Genomic DNA, 26,945 nt, shown 5'->3' on the forward strand with positions numbered 1-26,945 from the left:
TAGGTTAGTTGGCTTGGTATAAATGAAACACTGTCCGTAGTGTGCGGGGATCGCTGGTCGGGGCAGACTCGGTGGTCCAAAGGGCCTGTTTGCACGCTGCATCTCTAAATTAAACTAGACAAAAGACTCACGAAATTTTCTTATCATTTTATTACAAAGTTTTGACATTCAATATGAAAGATTTTAAATATGAATTATTCTTTGAAAAAACTAAGATGTTATATGTAAACCTTGCCAATAAAGAATAACCTACATACACTTCATGGATATTTATTACACTGTACATCGGTGCATCAAAAATTAGCAAAGGTACTCGGACCTGGAACTGTCACTTTTGAAGGTTACTTGTGAATCAATGCTGGATCTTGAGAGTAATAGTCTTTGTGATTCAGTATCACGACGAGTCCACAGTTCATTCTCTCTCGTGTGTAGCTCTGGTTTGAAGGACACTCTTTCAAATTGTATGTAGGAATCTTTAATGAGCTCTTGTTCTGCTGGGTCTTTCTTTTTGCGATGGGCTTTAATGGCCACGGAACACAGTGCAAAAATGACACCTATTCCAGAAACACACCCCACACCAATAGCAATAATGATCAGTTGTGATTGATGCCTCCCTGTGCTGATTTCTCCTTCTGTTGAGAAAATGATACATTGTTCTTTTTTGGGTTGGATTCCCTTTGGACACACACACACTGTGTACTTTGTGCTGCTTGTCAGTCCTCCAATGGAGATTTTGCTTGTGCCAGGTTCGACATTCATTTCCCGCACATGCTTATCACCATATCTTGAGTAGAGTACATTCAAGGCTGTACTGCTTAAATAATCTGAAGCTTTCCAGGTCACAAGGACTTTCTGATCCGTCTCACTGATCACTCGCAGATTTTTAATGATAACATTTTGTTGGGTTGCTACCGTGGCATTCACAAATCCACTTTCTTTCTTGTTTTCATTGGCTTGCTGGGTTACTTTGTTTGAATCTCCCTCCACTTGCTCCTTAGGAAGCTTTTTTTCATCCGCCATGGCCTTGGCTTGGTCCACAGGTGGGACTTTTCTCTTATCCCCGGGGGTAGTGGAGGTGGATGATGGAGCTTCAGTCGTCAAGGTTCCAATCTTTCGTTCCACATTCACTTGAACCGAATTATTTTTCTCCAAACTAAGTTTGTTTACAAGGGTCTTCCTTTGAGGGAGAGCTGTGGTAATGGTTCCTACAACAGTAAGAGTGATCGATGCTTCTGCAGTTCCTGCCAAGTTTTTTGCTTTACATGTGTATTCACCAGCATCCTTGTAGGAAATGCCCATCAAACTTATTATCAACCATCGCATCCCATCTGCTGGCGATTCTTGTATGACTGAAGGGAAGAATATTTTAAATATAGTGTAAAAAATTATTAACGCAATAAAATATTACTCAGTTTAATACATTTTTAAATGGGATTTTCCAAGCAAGGACTTTAGTAGTTCTATAATTAAATTCTACTGAACCAGAGTAAACTCTAAACCAAACAAAATTAAACTAAATGAAATGTACCCTTATTAATAAACAAATTCTTAGATTTGACCAGCCAAATCATATTATTTCACTTAAGATAGGCATAAAATGCTGGAGTAACTCAGCGGGTTAGGCAGCATCTCTGGAGAAAAAGGATTGGTGACGTTTTGGATCTGGACCCTTCTAGGTTGATGGTCTGAAGAAGGGTCTTAACCCGAAAAGTCACCCATACATTTTATCCAGAGATGCTGCCTGACCCGCTAAGTTAATCCAGCATTTTGTGTCTCTCTTCAAATATAAACTAGCAACTGCAGTTACTTTCTACACATATTATTTCACTAACTAAATTTGCAATTTAAAAACAATTCTAAGTCAGTGGCAATACAATAATGAAAGAATAAAATCATTTTAAACAATCTGGTTAATAAATTTATTATCACAATTATATGGATTGGAAAGGCATATGCAGCATTCAAGGTCATAGACAATAGACAATAGGTGCAGGAGTAGGCCATTCGGCCCTTCAAGCCACCATGGCTGATCATCCCCAATCAATACCCCGTTCCTGCCTTCTCCCCATATCCCCTGACCCAGCTATTTTTAAGAGCCCTATCTAGCTCTCTCTTGAAAGCATCCAGAGAACCTGCCTCCACCACCCTCTGAGGCAGAGAATTCCACAGACTCACCACTCTCTGTGAGAAAAAGTGTTTCCTCGCCTCTGTTCTAAATGGCTTACTCCTTATTCTTAAACTGTGGCCCCTGGTTCTGGACTCCCCCAACATCGGGAACATGTTTCCTGCCTCTAGCATGTCCAAGCCCTTAACAATCTTATATGTTTCAATGAGATCCACTCTCATCCTTCTAAACTCCAGAGTGTACAAGTACAGCTGTTCCATTCTCTCAGCAGATGACAGTCCCGCCATCCCGGGAGTTAACCTTGTAAACCTACGCTGCACTCCCTCAATAGCAAGAATGGCCTTCCTCAAATTAGTGTACCAAAACTGCACACAATACTCCAGGTGTGGCCTCACTAGGTCTCTGTACAACTGCAGAAGGACCTCTTTGCTCCTATATTCGATTCCTCTTGTTATAAAGGCCAACATACCATTCACTTTCTTCACTGCCTGCTGTACCTGCATGCTTGCTTTCATAGACTGATGAACAAGGACCCCCAGATCCCGTTGCACTTCCCCTTTTCGCAACTTGATGGCATTTAGATAGTAATCTGCCTTCCTGTTTTTGCTACCAAAGTGGATAACCTCACATTTATCTGCATTAAACTTAATTTGCCATGCATCTGCCCACTCCCACAACCTGTCCAAGTCACCCTGCATTCTCATAGCATCCTCCTCGTGTACTTCAAGGTTTTGAGAGTCATTTAATTCAATAGCAATAATAACTTTGACCTTGCTGACCAAATCTAGCTCCTTTTACAATTTTATACATCTATGGCGTAGTTCTTCACAGGAGCTGCTCCTCTGGCTAAATGCAACCTAATTCTGTACACTAAACTTAGCCGCAGAGATGTTGATCAGTGATGAGAGCTTTAACGATGAAAGTCACTCCACCCTGAAAACAGAAACACCTGGTCTATTGGTAACCTTCAGTGAGTGTGATTAGTATTTCTCACAGGGGAATGTGCTTGCCATTTATCTTTCTCCTAACTGTGCTACCTAGATCCTGCTAGTCCACATCTCTTTCTGGAATCCAGCATATATCGGGTGGCACGGTGGCACAGTGGTAGAGTTGCTGCCTGACAGCTTTTGCAGTGACGGAGACCCAGGTTCAATCCCAAATGTGGGTGCTGTCTGTACGGAGTTTGTACGTTCTCCCCGTGACCGCGTGGGTTTTTCCTCCAAGATCTTCGGTTTCCTCCCACACTCCAAAGACGTTCAGGTTTGCAGTTTAATTGGCTTGGTGTAAGTGGAAAGTGTCCCTGGTGTGTGTAGGGTAGTGTTAATGCGTGGGGATCACTGGTCGGTGCGGACAGAGTTAGGACAGTTTTTTTATTATAAACACTTTGTGTGGTGTTATTGTTAATAACTGAACTCCAATTGGTATAATTAGACAATAACGTAAAGCTTTATAATGAAAAACTACATGAAAAGATTATTTTAATAAGCACAGAATATATATGTTGCAAACTATAACCCACCCCTATTTTATATGGTGGGAGAATTTCATTTTCGGTCTTGCACACTCATTTTATGGAGATTTAGATTCTGATTGTGAAAAACACCAGAACTCATAGATGGTGGTGTGTGTGTGTGTGGAATGAGCTATCAGAGGAAGTATTTGAGATAGATATAATAACATTTAAAAGACAATCGGAAAGGTACATGGATAGGAAAGGTTTAGAGGGATGTGGGTCAAATGCAAACACATGGGACTTGCAAGAAATTGCAGCTAATTGTGGACGCAGCCCAGACCATCGCACAACCTCCCTTCTATTGATTCCATTTATGCCTCACGCTGCCTCAGCAAGGCCAGCAGCATAATCAAGGACCAGTCGCACCCTGGCCACTCCCTCTTCTCCCCTCTTCCATCGGCCAAAAAGTATAGAAGTGCGAAAACGCACACCTCCAGAATCGGGGACAGTTTCTTCCCAGCTGTTATCAGGCGACTGAATCATCCTACCACAACCAGAGAGCAGTGCTGAACTACTATCTACCTCTTCAATGAACCTCGGACTATCCTTGATCAGATTTGCTGGCTTTATCTTGCACTAAATGTTATTTCCTTATCATGCATCTATACACTGTAAATGGATCGATTGTAATCATGTATTGTCTTTCTGCTGACTGGTTAGCACGTACCGAAAAGCTATTCACTGTACCTTGGTACACGTAACAATAAACTAAACTAAACTGAACTGGATGGGCATTTTGGCTGGCATGGACGAGAATGGCCAAAGGGCCTGTGACTCAACAATCATCTATGAAGTTTCCAATCACATAATCAATGTGTTTGTTGACAATTTCTTGCAAATAAATAATTGTGCTGCTTTGAGACAGAGGGCAGCAATCCTCCATGAATGATGACGGAGAAATTAAATACAAAGGGGGTGCAAATTGATCCCCGGATGTAATGAGCTAACATGAGCTAAAACACATTTACAACCATCTGATTTTCGTTCCATTGACTAGAAAAGTAGTTTTGGGCAGTAAATGTGTAACATGTTTTTGAATGTTCCTCTATTGTTGAATGCAACACCGATGTGGTGTCCAATTCCTTGCAAATGTAAGTGAAATTGGTCATAAATACATTGGATATCCAGAGGTGCTGCCATTGTTACTCCAGCAATTTTGTGTGTATTTTTGGATAATCCTTTGGTGAGATCCATGTAGAATCCCACACTAAAGTAGAAGTCCTCAAACGGTTGCTTGTAAAGAGCATCAAACTTTCAAGGAACACTTCCCTTGGCAGCTAAACGATTGCATGAAAGACCGTCAGAGAGGTGAGGAAAACCAAAGGGAAAGGGACATAATGATCTTCCTTGTGTGTCACATTATAGAGTGCACTGACCAAGTTGCACATTTAGTTTAGAGATACAATGCAGAAACAGGCCCTTCGGTCCACCGGGTCCGCGCCAACCAACGATCCCAGCACAATCCCACACACACTAGGGACAATTTCCCCAAGCACCAAGCCAATTAACCTGCATACCTGTACGTCTTTGGAGTGTGGGAGGAAACCGAAGAATTCTGAGAGAACTCTGGTCACGGGGAGAACGTACAAACTCCGTACAGACAGCACCCGTAGTCGGGATCGAACCCGGGTCTCTGGAGCCGCAAGCGCTGTAAGGCAGCAACTCTACCGCTGCCCAAGGGCCGCACATGTAAGTGACTCGATGGCACTGTGAGACTTCACGGTGGCTGATATAAAGACTTATGGCTGACCTTCCTGCTGTGTCTTTCAGTGAATTTGGAAAAGAGTAGTTAAGCATACAGCCCAGACATGAATAGTATGAGTAGCCAGTAACCAATGAAAGGACAAGTGTGAGCTCTGAGACTGGCAGATGTTGTGTGCCAGACAACAATGTCACAACGCCAACCCTTAAATTGACATTTTCTATGTGTACAAACAACGGCCTTAAATTACACCAAAAAAATCCAAATGACACCAGTAATCAAAACCATAAGTGGTGACGTGATGTCATGTGTGTGACTGATGCCAAGAAAATGTGAGCCGTGCAGTCGTGATATATACACAGAAATGTGTTGAAACAATTTCTTTATTCGCACAATTTCATGCAGTAGTAGATTTATTGCCTTACGGCACTTGCAGCGCTAGACACCCGGGTTCGACCCCGACTGCAGGTGCTGTCTGTACGGAGTTTTACGCTCTCCCCGTGACTGCGTGGGTTTTCTCCGAGATCTTCGGTTTCCTCCCACACTCCAAAGACTTACAGGTTTGTCGGTTAATTGGCTTGGTGAATGTGTAAATTGTTCCTAGTGTGTGTAGGATTGTGTTAATGTGCAGGGATTGCTGATCGGTGCCGACTCAGTGGGCCGAAGGGCCCGTTTCCGTGCTGTATCTCTAAACTAAACTAAACGAATATGAAAGGGCAGTTTGAGATTAATAAGGAAGTGGTGTCGAGACTCTTGAAGAGCATTAAGGTGAATAAATCGCCGGGACCTAACGGGATTTATGCCAGGTTACTAAGAGAGGCAAGAAATGAGATTGCAGGAACCTTGACAAAGATCTTTGTGTCTTCTCTTGCCAGAGGCGAGGTTCCAGACGACTGGAGAGTAGATTATGTTGTTACTTTGCTTAGGAAAGATGAAGAGAATCCAGGGAATTATAGGCAGGTGAGCCTCCGTCAGTGATAGTGAAGTTTTGGGGATGATTCTTCAGGATAGAATTTACATCCATTTGGAAGAGAATGGGTTGATTAGAGACAGTCAGCATGGCTTTATAACATGGCAGGGCGTGTCTTACTAACTTGATTGAGTTTTTTGAGGAGACGATGAAGATGATCGATGAGGATAGGGTGGTGGGTGTTTTCTACATAGACTTTAGTCAAGCATTTGATAAAGTCCCCCATGGAAGGCTAATCCAGAAGATTAAGATGCATGGGATTAACAGTGATTAACATATGGATTCAGAACTAGCTTAGTGATAGAAGACAGAAGCTTGTGGAGAAGGATAATGTTCAGATTGGCGGTCTGTGACCAGTGGAGTTCCACGTGGTTCTTTGGTGGGATCTCTGTCATTTGTGATATCTATCTATATCTATATAATATTAAAACTCTGTGGCTGCTGGCTGGCTGGCTGGCTGTGTTTCTGCCTGACTTGTGGTTGCCAGCCTTTGATTCGTTGCTACGCCAACGCCAGACCCAGAAACGCCGACATTTTTTCCATTTCGGTAGAGATTTCACTTTTCATTCCAAGTATCCATTCCTCATTAAATTTCATCGTGTTTATGTACACATTTAAAATAAAATCCTTCCCCCCCCCCCCCCCCCCACTCACACATTTTGTCGCCTCCTGCTGGCCAGCGACCATAACGGCTGCTGGCACCCGCCTCTCGCCTCAAAGACGCCATTTAAAAACAGCCGCACTGCTGACTGCGGGAACGGCTTGACTTGGAGGACCACATCTCCCGTGGGGGCTACGGGTAGGGAACGGCTGCGTTGGTGGAGCAGACCCAACGGGTTTGCACTTGGTCTAGTATATATATAAATGACTTGGACATAAATGTTGTCGGGTTGGTTAGTAAGTTTTCAGATTACGCCAAAATTGCTGGAGTTATGGACTGCGAGGAAGGCTGTCAAAGTACACAGCTGGATATAGATCAACAGCAGAAATGGCGAAGATATGGCAGATGGAGTTTAATCAGAGCATGTGTGAGGTGGTTGCACTTTGGGAGGTTAAACCTAAGGTGAGAATGCACTATAAAAAAAGTGCATGACACTTAACAGCATGGATACACAGAGGGATATTGGGTTCCTAGTCCAAAACTCTCTGAAAGTGGCAACGCGAATGGATAGTTGTAAAGATGGCATACCGTATGCCTGCCTTCATAGGTCGGGAACATTGAGTATAAGAATCTGGAAGCCATGATGCAGATTTGTCAGACTTTAGTTAGGCTGCATTTGGAGTGTTGCATGCAGTTCTGGTCGTCCCACTATAGAAAGGATGTGGATGCTTTGGAAAGAGGTTTACCAGAATAATACCTGGGATTGGGAAGCTACAGGGAGAGGGTGGATGGATTTGGATTGTTTTCTCTGGAATGCAGAGGTTGCAGGCAGCCCTGATAGTAGTTTGTTAAATTATAAGAAGCACAGTTAGAATAGACAGAACACTTTGTCCCAGTGTGGAAATGTCAAAGATTGGAGGAAAGAGCTTTAAGGTGAAAGGGGTAAAGTTTAAAGGAAATATGCAGGGCAACATTTTTTTTACACAGATGGTGGTGAGTGTCTGGAATGTGTTGGTGGGGTTGGTGGTAAAGGCAGATACGATAGTGGCATTAAATAAACTTTTGGATAGGCACATGGATTTGCAGGGAATAGAGGGATAGGGAATATGTGCAAGCAAACATGTTCTGCACAGACATTGTGGGCCAAATGACCTGTTCTTGTGCGGCATTGTTCCACGTTCTATAAGCTTTATAGCTATGTGGAACTCCACTCGTCACGGTGGCGCAGCGGTTGAGTTGCTGCCTTACAGCGAATGCAGTGCCGGAGACCCGGGTTCGATCCCGACTATTGGTGCTGTCTGTACGGAGTTTGTATGTTCTCCCTGTGATCTGCGTGGGTTTCTTCAAGATCTTTGGTTTCCTCCCACACTCCAAAGACGTACAGGTTTGTAGGTTAATTGGCTTGGTAAATGTAAAAAACTGTCCCTAGTGGGTGTGGGATAGTGTTAATGTGCGGGGATCGCTGGTCGGGCCGGACCCGGTGGGCCGAAGGGCCTGTTTCCGCTCTGTATCTGCAAACAAAACTAAACTAAACTAAGCTGAATGTATTACCTGTATTGTTGACTGGTAGGCCGTCTGCTCTGAACCAGATCAGTCCCGGGGTGGGGTATCCAGTTGAATCACAGCGGAGTAAGACATTGCTTCCAAGTGGCGAAGTCAGTTTGGTCGCTGAAGTCATGACCGATGGTTTGATGCATCGCTCAAGCTCAACCCTCAGCAATAAAACACCTGCAACATCATCAGGCCCATTGCACGTCACCAACGGGTCCATGAGAACGACTGATGGTTCCTCCCACTTTGAAAGTTCAATTAACTTTGATATCCTGCAGTCACAGAACCATGGATTGTCTTGGAAACCTAAAAGAAAAGAATGAGTTTTAGGCCATTATTTTTTTTTAAAGCATGAACGTGCGAGTTTGCTCTAATGTGAATAATATCCTCCTCTTGTAACACTTTTCCAAAAAACTTCACTCAAATCATAACCTGTAACTTAATGTAAATATCCTGTAGTAAGCATCAACCATTTTTTATCATTGCAGATTATTTTATCCTACCCAATTAACAAGTGTGATTTATTTTTCTGTTGCCAAGACATTCTTAAATTATTGGATGAACTTCAAAAAGCTGTAGCTGAGATGTGAAAAGGACATCCAAAACTGCGGAAAAGTGATATATTTTATAATTGCTTTCAAGGTTTTGCAGAGTCAGTGTGTCACGACTGGCTTGTTGTTGTGGGCGGAAAATACCCTCGTTATTGTCTTTTCCACGGCCAACAATGGACCATTGTGGGCTCCACCGTTCCTTGATCATCGGTGCTGGCTATGATTTGTTCTTTTCATACCTTTCAATCTTTTGTTCTTTGCATCGTTTCATAGTTTCATCATCTCTAGTTTCCCTCTCCCCTGACTCAGTCTGAAGAAGGGTCTTGACCCAAAACGTTGCCTATTTCCTTCGCTCCATAGATGCTGCCTCACCCGCTGAGTTTCTCCAGCATTTTTGTCTACCTTTGATTTTCCAGCATCTGCAGTTCCTTCTTAAACCTGGAATGTGGGAGGAAACCGGAGCTCCCGGACAAAACCTATGCAGGTCATGGGGAGAAAGTACAAACTCTGTACAGACAGCACCCATAGTCAGGATCGAACCGGGGTCTCTGGCACTGTGGGGCAGCAACTCTACCTTTGCGCAACAGCTAAGATTCATGGGGTCTGCTGCAGAAATAGTCAATTCCCAGAGCTGAGACTGGGTGGGCAGTCAACAGCTGAGATGGAAGACAGAGAACGAGGAAATGGAGATGTTCATGGTGATCCACTCACTGTGATAAAGGCTCGATATTGTGGAATACTGTGCAATCTTCCCCATATTGCCATTGGAAGGCATCAGCTACCACATATAGTAAAAGCTTTATTCAAAGCTTCCAGCAAGACCATTTAGAGATTGTATCATTATTTTATTCCACAGGAGAAGCCCAACAAATGGACAGTTGATGGAATTTCATTTGTTTCTAAAGTATTTATGTAAACTAATTTTCAATATGATAGGGACGAAACCTGTATTTTCAAGATGTTTTATTGTGAATGGGGTTGGTTGATGGTAAAGGCTCAAATTAGATGAAAACAGCTGGGTCAGTTCTTTAACTTGAATAAAATAGATAGGAGCTGATTTTCTGCACAGGTTCAACAAGGGTGAAGGGTGATAACTGGTCAGCGTGGACACCGTGGCCCGAAGGACCTGTTTCTGTGCTGTATCTCTAAAGTCTAATATGATTTTTAATGTTTATGGATGTCCACGATATTGATCGACATTCAGTAACATTGGCAACTTTGGCTGTGAGCTTGGGGACATAATCTCACTGGCAGGTAAAAATGTTCCGTTATGCTGAGAGTAGCCTACACTGCACTAGCATTGGAAATGAAATCAGGGTCCCTGCAGACGAGTACACTTGAAACCAAACTGCAAGAGGCAACAAGACCTGGGACAGTAAATAAAGGCACGAGGTTTAATCCAATTTCCCACACTCATCTCATACATACGTACACACACATGCTGATGTATTGGCTCATACACACTCATGCACATGTACACACACAGCTGTTCAGTACTGTTTATAATTTAGTTTTTAATAAGAAAAGTACTCAGAAACAGGCTATCGCAATGGGCAAATAACTGCTTGTGTTAATTAGAAGCATTTTTTTAAACTATGCAGTTAGACACGCAAGGATTCTATTTAAGACCCAATCATATTGTTGAATATTTGGGTGTGCTATCGATCACCGGAAGAGAGCATCTAGCAGATGGTCAATGGATCAACATGCAATTTTGAAAAAGAACCCTCCTGCCTTTTAATTAATTACAATTTTAATTAAATCTGGACCAAGTGGGACCCGTTGGGCCCCTTTCCCCTAACGCAATAATCCACCACTCATCCGTTCCCCCAACAAAACCCGTTTCCACCACTCACCCGATGCCCCAACGAATCCTATTGCACCACTCACCAATAGCCCCCAACTGCGCAGGGGCTGCTCATTTTGCCTTATTCACACTCCCTCATTTTAAACTTTAAAAAAAAAATCAGTGTACTGCAACTTTAAGGAAAATGCATTCGCACCTGCTTGAGCTAGGAGGGCTACAATCCCATTGTGATGTCATTGTCAGCGTATGTAAATGAGATCCCATTGTGAATGTACGACTGTGAGATGCCATTGTGACGTCATCACTGGAAGGTGCCAGAAAAATCTCAAAGCAGAGTCACAATTATTCTTCTCAAAGTTGGGTTTTTTAAAACTTTAATAGAAACATAGAAACATAGAAATTAGGTGCAGGAGTAGGCCATTCGGCCCTTCGAGCCTGCACCGCCATTCAATATGATCATGGCTGATCATCCAACTCAGTATCCCGTACCTGCCTTCTCTCCATACCCTCTGATCCCCTTAGCCACAAGGGCCACATCTAACTCCCTCTTAAATATAGCCAATGAACTGGCCTCGACTACCCTCTGTGGCAGGGAGTTCCAGAGATTCACCACTCTCTGTGTGAAAAAAGTTCTTCTCATCTCGGTTTTAAAGGATTTCCCCCTTATCCTTAAGCTGTGACCCCTTGTCCTGGACTTCCCCAACATCGGGAGCAATCTTCCTGCATCTAGCCTGTCCAACCCCTTAAGAATTTTGTAAGTTTCTATAAGATCCCCTCTCAATCTCCTAAATTCTAGAGTATAAACCAAGTCTATCCAGTCTTTCTTCATAAGACAGTCCTGACATCCCAGGAATCAGTCTGGTGAACCTTCTCTGCACTCCCTCTATGGCAATAATGTCCTTCCTCAGATTTGGAGACCAAAACTGTACGCAATACTCCAGGTGTGGTCTCACCGAGACCCTGTACAACTGCAGTAGAACCTCCCTGCTCCTATACTCAAATCCTTTTGCCATGAAAGCTAACATACCATTCGCTTTCTTCACTGCCTGCTGCACCTGCATGCCCACTTTCAATGACTGGTGTACCATGACACCCAGGTCTCGCTGCATCTCCCCTTTTCCTAGTCTGCCACCATTTAGATAATAGTCTGCTTTCCTGTTTTTGCCACCAAAATGGATAACCTCACATTTATCCACATTATACTGCATCTGCCAAACATTTGCCCACTCACCCAGCCTATCCAAGTCACCTTGCAGTCTCCTAGCATCCTCCTCACAGCTAACACTGCCCCCCAGCTTAGTGTCATCCGCAAACTTGGAGATATTGCCTTCAATTCCCTCATCCAGATCATTAATATATATTGTAAATAGCTGGGGTCCCAGCACTGAGCCTTGCGGTACCCCACTAGTCACTGCCTGCCATTGTGAAAAGGACCCGTTTACTCCTACTCTTTGCTTCCTGTTTGCCAGCCAGTTCTCTATCCACATCAATACTGAACCCCCAATGCCGTGTGCTTTAAGTTTGTAAACTAATCTCTTATGTGGGACCTTGTCGAAAGCCTTCTGGAAGTCCAGATACACCACATCCACTGGTTCTCCCCTATCCACGCTACTAGTTACATCCTCGAAAAATTCTATAAGATTCGTCAGACATGATTTACCGTTTGTAAATCCATGCTGACTTTGTCCAATGATTTCACCACTTTCCAAATGTGCTGCTATCCCATCTTTAATAACTGACTCTAGCAGTTTCCCCACTACCGATGTTAGACTAACTGGTCTGTAATTCCCCGTTTTCTCTCTCCCTCCCTTCTTAAAAAGTGGGGTTATGTTTGCTACCCGCCAATCCTCAGGAACTACTCCAGAATCTAAAGAGTTTTGAAAGATTATTACTAATACATCCACTATTTCTGGAGCTACTTCCTTAAGTACTCTGGGATGCAGCCTATCTGGCCCTGGGGATTTATCGGCCTTTAATCCATTTAATTTACCCAACACCACTTCCTGGCTAACCTGGATTTCACTCAATTCCTCCAACTCCTTTGTCCCCTGCCATTTCCGGCAGATTATTTATGTCTTCCTTAGTGAAGACGGAACCAAAGTAGTTATTCAATTGGTCCGCCATATCCTTGTTCCCCATGATCAACTCACCTGTTTCTGACTGCAAGGGACCTACATTTGTTTTAACTAATCTCTTTCTTTTCACATATCTATAAAAACTTTTGCAGTCAGTTTTTATGTTCCCTGCCAGTTTTCTTTCATAATCTATTTTTCCTTTCCTAATTAAGCCCTTTGTCCTCCTCTGCTGGTCTCTGAATTTCTCCCAGTCCTCCGGTATGCTGCTTTTTCTGGCTAATTTGTACGCATCATCCTTCGCTTTGGTACTATCCCTGATTTCCCTTGTTATCCACGGATGCACTACCTTCCCTGATTTATTCTTTTGCCAAACTGGGATGAACAATTTTTGTAGTTCATCCATGCAGTCTTTAAATGTCTTCCATTGCATATCCACCGTCAACCCTTTTAGAATTAATTGCCAGTCAATCTTGGCCAATTCACGTCTCATACCCTCAAAGTTACCTTTCTTTAAGTTCAGAACCATTGTTTCTGAATTAACAATGTCACTCTCCATCCTAATGAAGAACTCAACCATATTATGGTCACTCTTGCCCAAGGGGGCACGTACAACAAGACTGCTAACTAACCCTTCCTCATTACTCAATACCCAGTCTAGAATAGCCTGCTCTCTCGTTGGTTCCTCTACATGTTGATTTAGATAACTATCCCGCATACATTCCAAAAAATCCTCTTCCTCAGCACCCCTGCCAATTTGATTCACCCAATCTATATGTAGATTGAAGTCACCCATTATAACGGTTTTGCCTTTCTCGCACGCATTTCTAATTTCCTGTTTGATACCATCTCCAACTTCACTACTACTGTTAGGTGGCCTGTACACAACACCCACCAGCGTTTTCTGCCCCTTAGTGTTTCGCAGCTCTACCCATACCGATTCCACATCCTGCAAACTAATGTCCTTCCTTTCCATTGCGTTAATCTCCTCTCTAATCAGCAACGCTACCCCACCTCCTTTTCCTTTCTCTCTATCCCTCCTGAATATTGAATATCCCTGGATGTTCAGCTCCCAGCCTTGGTCACCCTGGAGCCATGTCTCCGTGATCCCAACTATATCATAGTCATTAATAGCTATCTGCACATTCAACTCATCCACCTTATTACGAATGCTCCTTGCATTGAGACACAAAGCCTTCAGGCTTGTTTTTACAACACTCTTACCCCTTATACAATTTTGTTGAAAAGTGGCCCTTTTTGATTTTTGCCCTGGATTTTCCGGCCTGCCACTTTTACTTTTCACCTTGCTACCTATTGCTTCTACCCTTATTTTACACCCCTCTGTCTCTACGCTCACACATTTAAGAAACCCTTTCCCTTTAACTCCATCCTCCACTAGCCCATTCGACACCCCACCCCCCTTATTCAGTTTAAAACCACCCGTGTAGCAGTGGCAAACCTGCCTGCCAGAATGCTGGTCCCACACCTGTTAAGATGCAATCCGTCCCTTTTGTACAGTTCCCCCTTACCCCAAAACAGATCCCAGTGATCTAAGAATCTAAATCCCTGCCCCGTGCACCAGTTCCTCAGCCACACGTTCAGGTCCCGTATCTCCCTGTTCCTGCTCTCGCCAGCACGAGGAACTGGAAGCAAACCGGAGATAACAACCCTGGAGGTCCTGCTTTTCAGCATTTTTCCGAGCTCTCTAAAGTCACGCTGCAGAATATTCATCCCCTTCTTTCCGACATCGTTTGTGCCGACATGCACTACCACTTCTGGATGTTCACCTTCGCCCTTGAGGATTTTCTGCACTCTGTCCGTGACATCCTGGATCCTGGCACCAGGAAGGCAGCACACCATCCTCGCATCCCGTCTGTTGCCGCAGAAACCCCTGTCCGTACCTCTCACAATGGAGTCTCCCACTACAATGGCGATGCCTGCCTTAGGCCTTTTTGGTTTTGGCTCAACAGCCCTATTCATCATCATATTTAATCATCAATAACTATAATTGGTGAAATATAGCATCAAATATGAAGGGAACCTGATTATGTCGTGGACGGGAAAAATGTGAATGAGAATGTGGAAAATTTTCAGCGCTACCTCGTTTTGACGAAGATACAAAAAAACACATACATATACATACATACAGACAGACAGACAGACAAGATAAGATTTTTATAAGTATACTAGACTAAGTGCAGACCCGTTGGGTCTGTTTCCCCAACGGCGTTTACGGGGGGGGGGGAGGTGAGAAGAGAGGAGGGAGGGGAGAGGAGGAGGAGGAAACGGGATAGATTTGGGAGGGAAAGGAGAGCGGGGTAGGGGGTGAGAGATGGGGAGAGAGATGTGGGGGAGGGGGGATGGGGAAGATGGGAAGGAGGGAGGGAGGGGGAGAGGGGTGGGGGAGAGAGGGGAAAGAGTGGGGAGGGAGAGTGGAGGGGAAGGGGGAGAGAAGTGGAAGAGTGGGGAGGGAGGAGGAGAGGGGTAGGTAGAGTGATGGAAGAGGGACAGAGGGATAGGGGGAAGGGGGTGGGGGGGAGAGGGAAGGGGGTAGGGGGTAGGGGGAGAGGGAAGGGGGGTGGGGGAGAGAGGGATTGGAGAGGGAGAGGGGTGAGGAGAGGGAGAGGGGGAGGAGAGAAAAGTGGAAGAGTGGGGAGGGAGGGAGGGGTAGAGGGGTAGCGGGACTGGAGGAAGAGAGACATGGGAGTGGTGGAAGAGGGACAGAGGGGTAGGGGAAGGGGTTGTGGAGAGAGGGGAAGGGAGGGGAAGAGAGAGGGGTGAGGGTGGGAGAGGCGTGGGGTAAGGGGATAGAAGTGGAAGAGTGGGGAGGGAGGGGTAGGGGGAGTGGTGAAAGAGGGACAGAGGGGTAGGGGGAAGGGAGTGGTGGTAGAGAGGGAAGGGGGTGGGGGAGAGAGGGATGGGTGGGAGAGGGAGAGGGGTGAAGAGAGGGAAACATAGAAACATAGAAATTAAGTGCAGGAGTAGGCCATTCGGCCCTTCGAGCCTGCACCACCATTCAATATGATCATGGCTGATCATCCAACTCAGTATCCTGTACTTGCCTTCTCTCCATACCCCCTGATCCCTTTAGCCACAAGGGCCACATCTAACTCCCTCTTAAATATAGCCAATGAACTGGCCTCAACTACCTTCTGTGGCAGAGGGTTCCAGAGACTCACCACTATCTGTGTGAAAAATGTTTTCCTCATCTCAGTACTAAAGGATTTCCCCTTTATCCTTAAACTGTGAGCCACTTGTCCTGGACTTCCCCAACATCGGGAACAATCTTCCTGCATCAGACAAATGCAATTCAGGACTTTTCTCTTCACAAGCAAAGTCAGAATGACGGTTAGTGAAGAATTCGAATATTCGTTGAGCGTTCAGATGCTGTGCGCGCCTCCTGCACCAAAGGGGGGGGGGGGGGGGGGAAGCGTGTGTCGTCACACACAAAGATCTTGTAGCGGAGAGCTCCGCTATAAGATCTTTGGTCACATACTAAGCACGCGCCTCCACAAACAGATGAGCGTCTTCTTGAATGGAGAGCGTGTGGCCGCCTCCACAAACAGTCACACACACTGAGGACCCGCCCCCACAAAAAATATTTTGTGTGGAAGGGGAGGAGGAGGGTGGAGAGGGAGAGGGGGAGGAGGGGGGGTGTGGGAGGAGAGGATGGTGGAGAGAGGTGAAGGGGGGGGGGGGTGGAGGGGTTGGAGCGGGCATGCATGAGTCGAGAGAAGAGAGAAGGGCAGAGAGAGAGAGAGAGGCTGGTACAACAACAAAAAACCTGGATAAACTCAGCGGGTGCAGCAGCATCTATGGACCGAAGGAAAAGGGCAACGTTTTTGGCCGAAATCCCTTCTTCCGGGTTTCGCTCCATAGATGCTGCCGCACCCGCTGAGTTTATCCAGGTTTTTTTATGTCTACCTTCGATTTTCCAGCATCTGTAGTTCCTTCTTAAAGACAGAGACTGTGCACGGTGAGGGAATGAGGAGGGAGAGGGGGAAGAGTGTGGAGGGAGGGGGAGAGTGGGATGGGAGGGGGAGAGGGGTGGGGGGAGAGAGGGGAAAGAGTGTGGGAGGGGGAGGGGGGGTCTAAGCTATAACAGTAAATTAAACATTGAAAACGGACCGTAGCTGCATCCTTTAACAAGTACAATAGCCCATCATTTTTGTTCGATTTCTTCCAATCTAGACCGGGGTTTCCTGGAACGCTAACCTTCCGCATGATGTCGTTAGGGGTTCGAGATAAATTGTGATAAATAGGCTAATCATATGTAAATGCATTTTTGGAGTCATTTTTGTGTTTAATTTCATATTTGTAATTTTATTATAGACGTTCGGTATATTTTGCAACGTTTATTTAGCATATTTAGTGACGCCATATTTAGCAACGTCTATACGGCGCCAGTGTGAAATGGCCTTTGGTGGTCAGTGGACATCAGCTGTACGTGATGGATTCGTTGATCATCAAGTGACTCACTCGAGTACAAACGCATGCACGGTCTCCATCAGTCCTGTCTGTGCTTCCTGGCATGCAGATATAGTCCCTCATTCACCCACATTATATAGTAATTTTTATGTAGGGGTTCCCTGAGACATGAAAATTATTTCAAGGGTTCTGCAAGGGTAAAAAGGTTGAGAAACACTGATCTAGATGGCTATTTTAGTGAAGGAATGAGTTAGAGCTACATCCTTCAGGTTCAACGTAAGAAAGTTACATTTTTAATTGAACTGTAGTTGCATTGAACTTCTTGAAGAAGATCTAGAGTTCTTGAATTCCTGGACAATGTTCCTAACTCATCCAAAACATTAAAAAAAAACAAATCAGCCTTTGTGGTAGAACTTTGTAAAAATGTTCTCTGCAGGTTTAAGTATACAATGTATGGGACATACTCTTCTCTTTTCGGAAGAACTGCAGATGCTGGTTTAAATCGAAGACAGACACAAAATGCTAGAGTAACTCAGCGGGACAGGCAGCATCTCTGGGGTGACGGTATGGGTGATGTTTCAGGTCGAGACCCTTCTTCAGGCTCAAATGATTGTGTTTGTTAAACCCATTAATATTCGCAGTGCTTGTTTTGGTGAGAGTTTGGCACAACCAAATTGTTAAAAATTAGATTTACAAATGTTTATATTTTTCAGTGTAAAGTGACATATTATTTTAATATATTAATCTTTCCAGGTGAGGCAGGGGTTCACCTGCACCTCCTCGAACCTCGTCTATTGCATCCACTGTTCCAGGTGTCAACTGCTCTACATCGGTGAGACCAAGCGCAGGCTTGGAGATCGCTTCGCCCAACACCTCCGCTCAGTTCGCAATAACCAACCTGATCTCCCGGTGGCTCAGGACTTCAACTCCCCCTCCCATTCCGAATCCGACCTTTCTGTCCTGGGCCTCCTCCATGGCCAGAGTGAATTGGAAGAGCAGCACCTCATATTTCGCTTGGATAGTTTACACCCCAGCAGTATGAACATTGACATCTCCAATTTCAGGTAGTCCTTGCTTTCTCCCTCCTTTCCCTCCCTTTCCCAGCTCTACCACAGCCTACTGTCTCTGCCTCTTCCTAACTTTTTCCCGCCCCCCCTCGCCCCCTCCACATCAGTCTGAAGAAGGGTTTCGACCTGAAACGTCGCCTATTCCTTAGCTCCATAGATGCTGCCTCACCCGCTGAGTGTCTCCAGCATTTTTGTCTACCTTCGATTTTTCCAGCATCTGCAGTTCTTTCTTAAACACATATATTATTTTAAAAATATGTTTAATTTTTAATTAGATTGATTTTATACTTTTATTTAAGGGGGGTAAATTCATGGGGAAAAAAGTGTTGATTAATGCATTTTCATTTTTAATTGGTCTTCAAAAAATCCTCACTAAATATAGGTATTATTATTTTACATTTAACTGTTACTTTTTCCAATCCACCCATAATTGTGTGGAACAATACCACAGCTGATAGAGCTGCTGCCCCACACTGCCAGCTTCCCAGGTTCAATCCAGACCATGGGTGCTGTCTGTGTGGAGTTTGCACGTTTTTCCCTCTGAACATGTGGATTTGCTTTGGGACTCCAGTTTCCTCCCACATCCCAAAAAAATGTGCGGGTTTGTAGGTTGAGTGGCCTCTATAAATTGCACTTAGTGTGCAGGGAGTGGACATGAAAATGGGATAACATAGAACTAATGTGAACAGATAATTGACGGCCAGTGCGGACACGGTGGGCTGAAGGGCCTGTTTCCATGCCGATCTCTAAACTAAACTAAACTCCATCAGATGCATCCTTCACTGAACTAAGCCGTATTTATCCATTACCCTGGTTCACATTACATTTTCTGGATTGCCAGTTCCAGCATATTGATCTTGCAAACTTTGTGGCCTTTTACAAAACCTTCAACCGTCTTGTGTAAAACATCTACAGGCAATGTGGAGTTAAAGACCAAAGGCTTGCCGCTGTCAGTGGCTTTATGAACAATTTTATACTGTCTCTGATAGAAATATTTCAAAGCTATTTAAATAGTTCTATGTAATCACAAAACAAATTAGTTCCATATAAAAAAAAATATATGTTAACTGATAAAATAAAATGAATCAAATTTTTATTTGCTTTTTTAAAAGCAGAAACTGCTGGTAAAAGAGCAGATCGGGCAGCATCTGTGGAAAGATACAAGGGGGTAATGTATCAGGTCATGTATCAGACCATTCATCTTGAAATGTTACATCTGTTTCTACAGATGCTGCCTAAACTGCAGAATGTTACCAACATTTTCTGTTTTTATTTCAGATTTCCAGTATCTGTGTTTCATTATGATTTCCCCTTAGCTTATCTCACAAGATTGACTACTCTATTCCAGTGTCCGTACATCCTCACCCCTGGCCTTACAGCTAAGGACTTGGTGGGAACGGTAACTGGACCCTTCCCTCTGCAATTTATTGCTTCATCAGTGGATATTTTTATGGCGGAGATAGATAGATTCTTGATTAGTCGGGGTTATGGGGAGAAGGCAGGAGAATGGGGTTGGGAGGGAGAGATAGATCAGCCATGATTGAATGGCGGAGTAGATTCTACTCCTATTCCTGATGATCTTATGACCTAACTGTGGATTCAGTAGTGCAGCAGATAGATTGTCAACTATTGTACCATCAACTAGAACATACCTAGGATCACTCTCTGTGCTGGATTTTGTTCGACCATTTGGTGCGTTGAGAAAGCTGGCCAGAGGTCCAACAAGTCAGACGGCAATGTAGTCAGTTTGTTGCTGGAAATATCGATGTTGGTTACATTTCTGAGGTACGGGGCTGCATTAGCAGGGATACTGGACAGCCTGTTATTGTGCAGGTCGAGGGTCCGAAGATTTGGCGTTTCCTGCAGTGACTCCCAGGGAAAGGTTGACAGCATATTTCCATCCAGGCGCAATTCATGGAGTTCCCTTAAGTTGTAAAAGCTGCGAGGATCTATGGAGTTGATGGCATTATATGTCAACCAAAGATATCTTAAATCCACAAGGTAATAAAATGCTTCACGTGGCAGAAGGCGGACAACAGTCTTCTCAACTCGAAGTTTAACAGTATCCACTGGTACATTGACAGGGATCTCGGACATATCTGGGTCATTGCATAATACGGACCTGTAAAAACAAAGTGATTTAAATATGTATTTTTCTGGACATCTTTCATGTTATTTCACTTTAACCCTGAAAAACGAATAAATAACAAGAATTTAATGTGGTTCTGTTGTATTTATTAACTTCTGTTTCTACTACAGATTAAGCACTCAGTGCCTATATTTTGCTCCATCTTCTGACGTCTCAGTGATATTCTACTTCTATTTTGTATTTTTTATTAAAAACACATGCATTTTTGTTTTACTCCTGTATAATATCAGTCATTATTTCTTTATAGTGCATTTTATTCTCCATAGAAATTACTAGATTATATATTCATGTTTGGTAAATAAAATAACTTAATAGTCTCTGTAAAAGACCAGCATTAACTATTGTATATATCTTCCTCTTTAAATACAGGGATCTACAGAAACTAAGAATAAGGGGTAGGCCATTTGGATCGGAGATGAGGAACAACATTTTTCACACAGAGGGTTGTGAATCTGTGAAATTGTCTGCCTCAGAAGGCAGTGGAGGCCAATTCTCTGGATGCTTTCAAGAGAGAGTAAGATAAAGCTCTTAAAGATAGCGGAGCCAGGGGATATGGGGAGAAGGCAGGAACAGAGTACTGATTGTGGATGAACAGCCATGATCACAGTGAATGGCGGTGCTGGCTCGAAGGGCCGAATGGCCTACTCCTGCACCTATTGTCTGTTGTTTAAGCTCTTACAGTTGTTTGTGTGTATTTTCAATTAGCCACTCTTGTTTTCTTCCATTTCCATCTCACAGCTCATACTTTTAAAGTTTAGTTTGTTGAGATGTCAGATCCTGGTTCCAAATTGAATAATGTAAATGCGTTTGTAATCAATCTTCAAATTTATCATCTCATAATTTTATGGCATCAACTTCGAGCTTTGGCCAGACTTCTTACACCGAATAAAGGGTCACAAATAAAATGCACCATGGTACATAGAATAATAAAAGATTACTGCACAAAGATGATTTAACTATCTTGTCCACACCAGTGAAGAAAGTACCATTTTATGTTAATCCCACTCCCCTTTCTCAATGTGGAATGTTGCAGGGTGCAGCTCATCAAAGGTACACAAAAAAGCTGGAGATACTCAGCGGGTGCAGCAGCATCTATGGAGCGAAGGAAAAAGGCAACGTTTCGGGCCGAAACCCTTCTTCAGACTGATCGGGGGTGGGGGGCGGGGAGAACAAAGGAAAAAGGAGGAGGAGCCCGAAGGCTGGGGGATGGGAGGAGACAGCAGGAGGGCTGAGGAAGGGGAGGAGACAGCAAGGACTAACAAAATTGGGAGAATTCAATGTTCATGCCCCCAGGATGCAGACTCCCCAAGCGGAATATGAGGTGCTGTTCCTCCAATTTCCAGTGTTACTCGCTCTGGCCATGGAGGAGACCCAGGACAGAGAAGTCGGATATGGAGTGGGAGGGGGAGTTGAAGTGCTGAGCCACCGGGAGGTCAGGATGGTTATTGCGGACCGAGCGGAGGTGTTCGGCGAAACGATCGCCCAACCTCCGCTGGTCTCACCAATATAGATCTGCTGACATCTAGAGCAGCGGATGCAATAGATGAGGTTGGAGGAGATGCAGGAAAACCTCTGTCGCACCTGGAACGACAGCTTGGGTCCTTGAATGGAGTCGAGAGGGGAGGTAAAGGGACAAGTGTTGCATTTCTTGCAGTTGCAAGGGAAAGTACCCGGGGAGGGGGTGGTACGGGAGGGAAGGGAAGAATTGACAAGGGAGTTATGGAGGGAGCGGTCTTTGCGGAAGGCAGATATGGGGGGAGAAGGGAAGATGTGGCGAGTGGTGGGGTCACGTTGGAGGTGGCGAAACTGACGGAGGATTACTTGTTGTATGTGACGGCTGGTGGGGTGAAAGGTGGGGAGAGAGAGCAGTGTTGTGGGGTATGGAAGAGACCCTAGTGCGATCCTCATCTATGGTGGAGGAGGGGAACCCCCGTTCCCTGAAGAATTATTTTTTTTTTTTTTTTTGAAAGCTGTGAGGCAGAGGCAATGGTAGAAGAGCTCTTTTTTGAAAGCTATGCAGCTTATCAAATGCTTCACCACTTTATAAAGTGATGATTGTTACTGCCTTGATCACTATTTCAAGACATTCTGGACCTTACAACGCTTTTCCTAATGTGTGGGAGGGAACTGCAGATGCTGGGTTACACCGAAGATAGACTCAAAATACTGGAGTAATTCAGCAGGACAGACAGCATCTGTGCAATGGGTGACATTTCAGGTCGACACCCTTCTTCAGACTTTCCTAAAGTCCCTTTGACCAAAATGTCGGTCCTCTAATTATCAACATTCAGGGAGAAACAAATTTCTCCTTTTCCAAAATAAAACTGAAAAATGCCGGCAATACTCAGCAGGTCAGACAGCATCCTTGGCAAGAGAAACAGCTAACATTTCTCACCAAGATTCAAATCATGAAACATTGACTCAGTTTCACTACCCGTAGATGCTGCATCAACTGCTGAGCACTTACAGCATTTTATGGTTTTACTCCTGATTTCTGATGTTTTCAAGAGAGATTTAGATGTAGCTCTTGGGGCCAACGGAATCAAGGGAAATGGGGAGAAAGCAGGAATGGGGTACTGATTTTGGATGATCAGCCATGATTATATTGAATGGCGGTGCTGGCTCGAAGGGCCGAACGGCCTACTCCTGCAGCTATTTTCTATGTTTCTGAATGGTCCTTCCATGAGCAAGGGTACTGTTCAATTCACCTCTATCCCATTGTGGACATTGGACTCCGTCTATGCAACTGGTGTGCTACAATGCCGAGAATCGCATTCTGCACTCTGTTTCTTCCCCTTCTTTCTATCAATTGTACTTGAGTTTGCATTGATTCAATTTATCTATAACATTATCTGATTGATTGGACAGCATGCAAAATAAAGCTTTTAACCGTTCCTCAGTACACTTGACAATAATAAACTTAAACCATCTGCAGTGTTTTGTTTTTTGCCATATAACGTTTAGAAACATAGAAACATAGAAACATAGAAACATAGAAATTAGGTGCAGGAGTAGGCCATTCGGCCCTTCGAGCCTGCACCGCCATTCAATATGATCATGGCTGATCATCCAACTCAGTATCCCGTACCTGCCTTCTCTCCATACCCTCTGATCCCCTTAGCCACAAGGGCCACATCTAACTCCCTCTTAAATATAGCCAATGAACTGGCCTCGACTACCCTCTGTGGCAGAGAGTTCCAGAGATTCACCACTCTCTGTGTGAAAAAAGTTCTTCTCATCTCGGTTTTAAAGGATTTCCCCCTTATCCTTAAGCTGTGACCCCTTGTCCTGGAATTCCCCAACATCGGGAGCAATCTTCCTGCATCTAGCCTGTCCAACCCCTTAAGAATTTTGTAAGTTTCTATAAGATCCCCTCTCAATCTCCTAAATTCTAGAGAGTATAAACCAAGTCTATCCAGTCTTTCTTCATAAGACAGTCCTGACATCCCAGGAATCAGTCTGGTGAACCTTCTCTGCACTCCCTCTATGGCAATAATGTCCTTCCTCAGATTTGGAGACCAAAACTGAACGCAATACTCCAGGTGTGGTCTCACCAAGACCCTGTACAACTGCAGTAGAACCTCCCTGCTCCTATACTCAAATCCTTTTGCTATGAAAGCTAACATACCATTCGCTTTCTTCACTGCCTGCTGCACCTGCATGCCCACTTTCAATGACTGGTGTACCATGACACCCAGGTCTCGCTGCATCTCCCCTTTTCCTAGTCGGCCACCATTTAGATAATAGTCTGCTTTCCTGTTTTTGCCACCAAAATGGATAACCTCACATTTATCCACATTATACTGCATCTGCCAAACATTTGCCCAGCCTATCCAAGTCACCTTGCAGTCTCCTAGCATCCTCCTCACAGCTAACACTGCCCCCCAGCTTAGTGTCATCCGCAAACTTGGAGATATTGCCTTCAATTCCCTCATCCAGATCATTAATATATATTGTAAATAGCTGGGGTCCCAGCACTGAGCCTTGCGGTACCCCACTAGTCACTGCCTGCCATTGTGAAAAGGACCCGTTTACTCCTACTCTTTGCTTCCTGTTTGCCAGCCAGTTCTCTATCCACATCAATACTGAACCCCCAATGTCGTGTGCTTTAAGTTTGTAAACTAATCTCTTATGTGGGACCTTGTCGAAAGCCTTCTGGAAGTCCAGATACACCACATCCACTGGTTCTCCCCTATCCACGCTACTAGTTACATCCTCGAAAAATTCTATAAGATTCGTCAGACATGATTTACCTTTTGTAAATCCATGCTGACTTTGTCCAATGATTTCACCACTTTCCAAATGTGCTGCTATCCCATCTTTAATAACTGACTCTAGCAGTTTCCCCACTACCGACGTTAGACTAACTGGTCTGTAATTCCCCGTTTTCTCTCTCCCTCCCTTCTTAAAAAGTGGGGTTACGTTTGCTACCCGCCAATCCTCAGGAACTACTCCAGAATCTAAACAGTTTATCTTCACTGTTTCATCCATCTCAACTAACTAGTTTTCATTCTTCCTTCTCACACAAAAATTAGGAGTCTGATGAATTTCACCTCACAATCAAAGTTCTCCAGTCCTGGCAACGTTCTTTAAATCGTATCTGCATCGCTCGTAGTGCTTCCAAAACTAGAATTAGACACAATTCACTGACAGTGGCCTAACTAATGTTTTATTGAGTTCCACAATGACACATACACTCCACCCCATCACTTGCGTAATCTTGTAGACTATCATGCAGAAGATGTTTTTATTTAACCTGCAGTAATCAGACACCATTGTCTCTTATTCTGCACAGACCGCAGGTTTCACCATAGATGGCCATTTAAATTGATAAGCAATAATTTCTAGTGATACTTGTGTAATACTATATTAAACAATGATACATATAGCCTTTTAGGGTCTGAAGAAGGGTCTCGACCTGAAACATCACCCATTCTTTCTCTCCAGAGATGCTGCCTGCCCCGCTGAGTTACTCCAGCTTTTGGTGCCTATCTTCGATTTAAACCAGCACCTGCAGTTCCATGCTATACATATAGCCTTTAGTATTTTTAGCTTCCAGTAACAAAAGTAAATTTAAAGTTATTAACAATACTTTTTTTAAATCGTGCACTTTGTTATGGTACGTCTGAAATGTTCCTGCCCCTAATCCCTTTCCCCCGTTGACATCATTGTTTTTCTAACACAATTTTGTAATGACACAAGGTTTTGTTGGAAAGAGATGGCAAAATTACAGCAGAACTACCTGTAATTGCACCGACTAGTGTGGCCAATGCCATTCATTTATAACGGGCAAGCTGACTGATAAAAAGCATCTTCAGTATAATGCTCAACCTTGTAAGACTTTTGCATTTCCCATTTAATCGTCTGGTTTTGTTTTCTGTGTGACTTTGCCACACAATTAAAATTTAAAACTTTCTCAATAGTTCTTAGAATCAGGAACGTACACCTGGTTTATTGGGATTGTGTTAACCATTAGTAACTTTTGCAATCAATCACGTTAGAAATTATTGCGTATTCACTGGCACTTTACAAGGAGGATTAGATATAATCTCGCAACGTTGTACAGCATCAAGGAAATATATTCCATCCCAATACTGGAAATTATTATTGTGGATTTTGACAACGATTCCTGGTTAGTTAAAAAAATTGTGGATTCAAATTTGTTGACCTGCTTTACAAATCGCCAGCAAACCGTGGGACTATTTCTATCCACCTCTTTAATGTTAATTGACTTACCTAGTCCCGGTGCCATCACTTCTACCGTGGAAAGTGCAGGTACATTGGGAAGGACAGAAGGAAGATACTTCTTGACAAATTGTGGCCCACAGGAGGAAGATAGGAATCAAATACATGATTCAAAGTCGACAAAACTAGGTGCAAAATAAAGCTTTTAGTCCTGATTTTCATACATCTTCTCTTTCAATAGGTGGAGGGATCAGGCCGGTAACAGAGGATTGCAGGAGATTAGCTGAGACTTGTAGGTCATGCAACCTTCAGATATCGCTGGGAAGGGCTTAGTTTTCAGCTGAACGTACTTAAGGGAGATGTTGTTCCATTGCCCAACCGTAAATAATCTCCGTGTGGCGCTGTTTTGTAATTACATATCTTAGTTTTATTTGTTACAGTACCTTCAGTTATCAGTTTTCAAAGTCTCACCGGGTCCATACCGAACATCAAGCACCCATTCACACTAGTTCCACATAGACACAAAGAACTGCAGATGCTGGTTTACCCAAAAGGACACAAAGTACTGATGCATGCCTGAACATTATGTGGTTAAATTATGCAATGTTATAACAATCAAGTTCTTAAAAGTGCAAGTCTAGGGCAACTCAATAACACAGCTAAAATGCAAACTGCTGCTGTAATTCAACAGGTCAGGCAGCATCTGCGCAGGGAATGGATAGGC

At 43.9% G+C, this 26,945-nt stretch overlaps 1 protein-coding gene across 1 annotated transcript; it reads right to left on the reverse strand.

The window, feature by feature from the left end:
• Positions 1-300: 300 nt before the first annotated feature.
• Positions 301-26,388, reverse strand: lrit3 (leucine rich repeat, Ig-like and transmembrane domains 3). Its single transcript, XM_033031776.1, has 4 exons — positions 26,273-26,388; positions 20,040-20,509; positions 8,463-8,768; positions 301-1,349 (listed from the first exon to the last, which is right to left on the reverse strand). Exons 1-4 carry the CDS (start codon positions 26,386-26,388, stop codon positions 301-303), a joined length of 1,941 nt encoding a protein of 646 aa, XP_032887667.1.
• Between the last annotated feature and the right edge of the window lie 557 nt (positions 26,389-26,945).

This window comes from Amblyraja radiata, chromosome 1 (assembly GCF_010909765.2).
Source record: "Amblyraja radiata isolate CabotCenter1 chromosome 1, sAmbRad1.1.pri, whole genome shotgun sequence".
NCBI lineage: Eukaryota > Metazoa > Chordata > Chondrichthyes > Rajiformes > Rajidae > Amblyraja > Amblyraja radiata.

Coding starts and splice junctions, on each gene's coding strand:
- lrit3 (XM_033031776.1), bottom strand. CDS start 26,388: ATGTATTTGATTCCTATCTTCCTCCTGTGGGCCACAATTTGTCAAGAA. Junction 20,510..26,272: donor AGTGATGGCACCGGGACTAG/GTAAGTCAATTA, acceptor TTGTTTTTACAG/GTCCGTATTATGCAATGACC. Junction 8,769..20,039: donor AGCACAGAGAGTGATCCTAG/GTATGTTCTAGT, acceptor CTTTTCTTTTAG/GTTTCCAAGACAATCCATGG.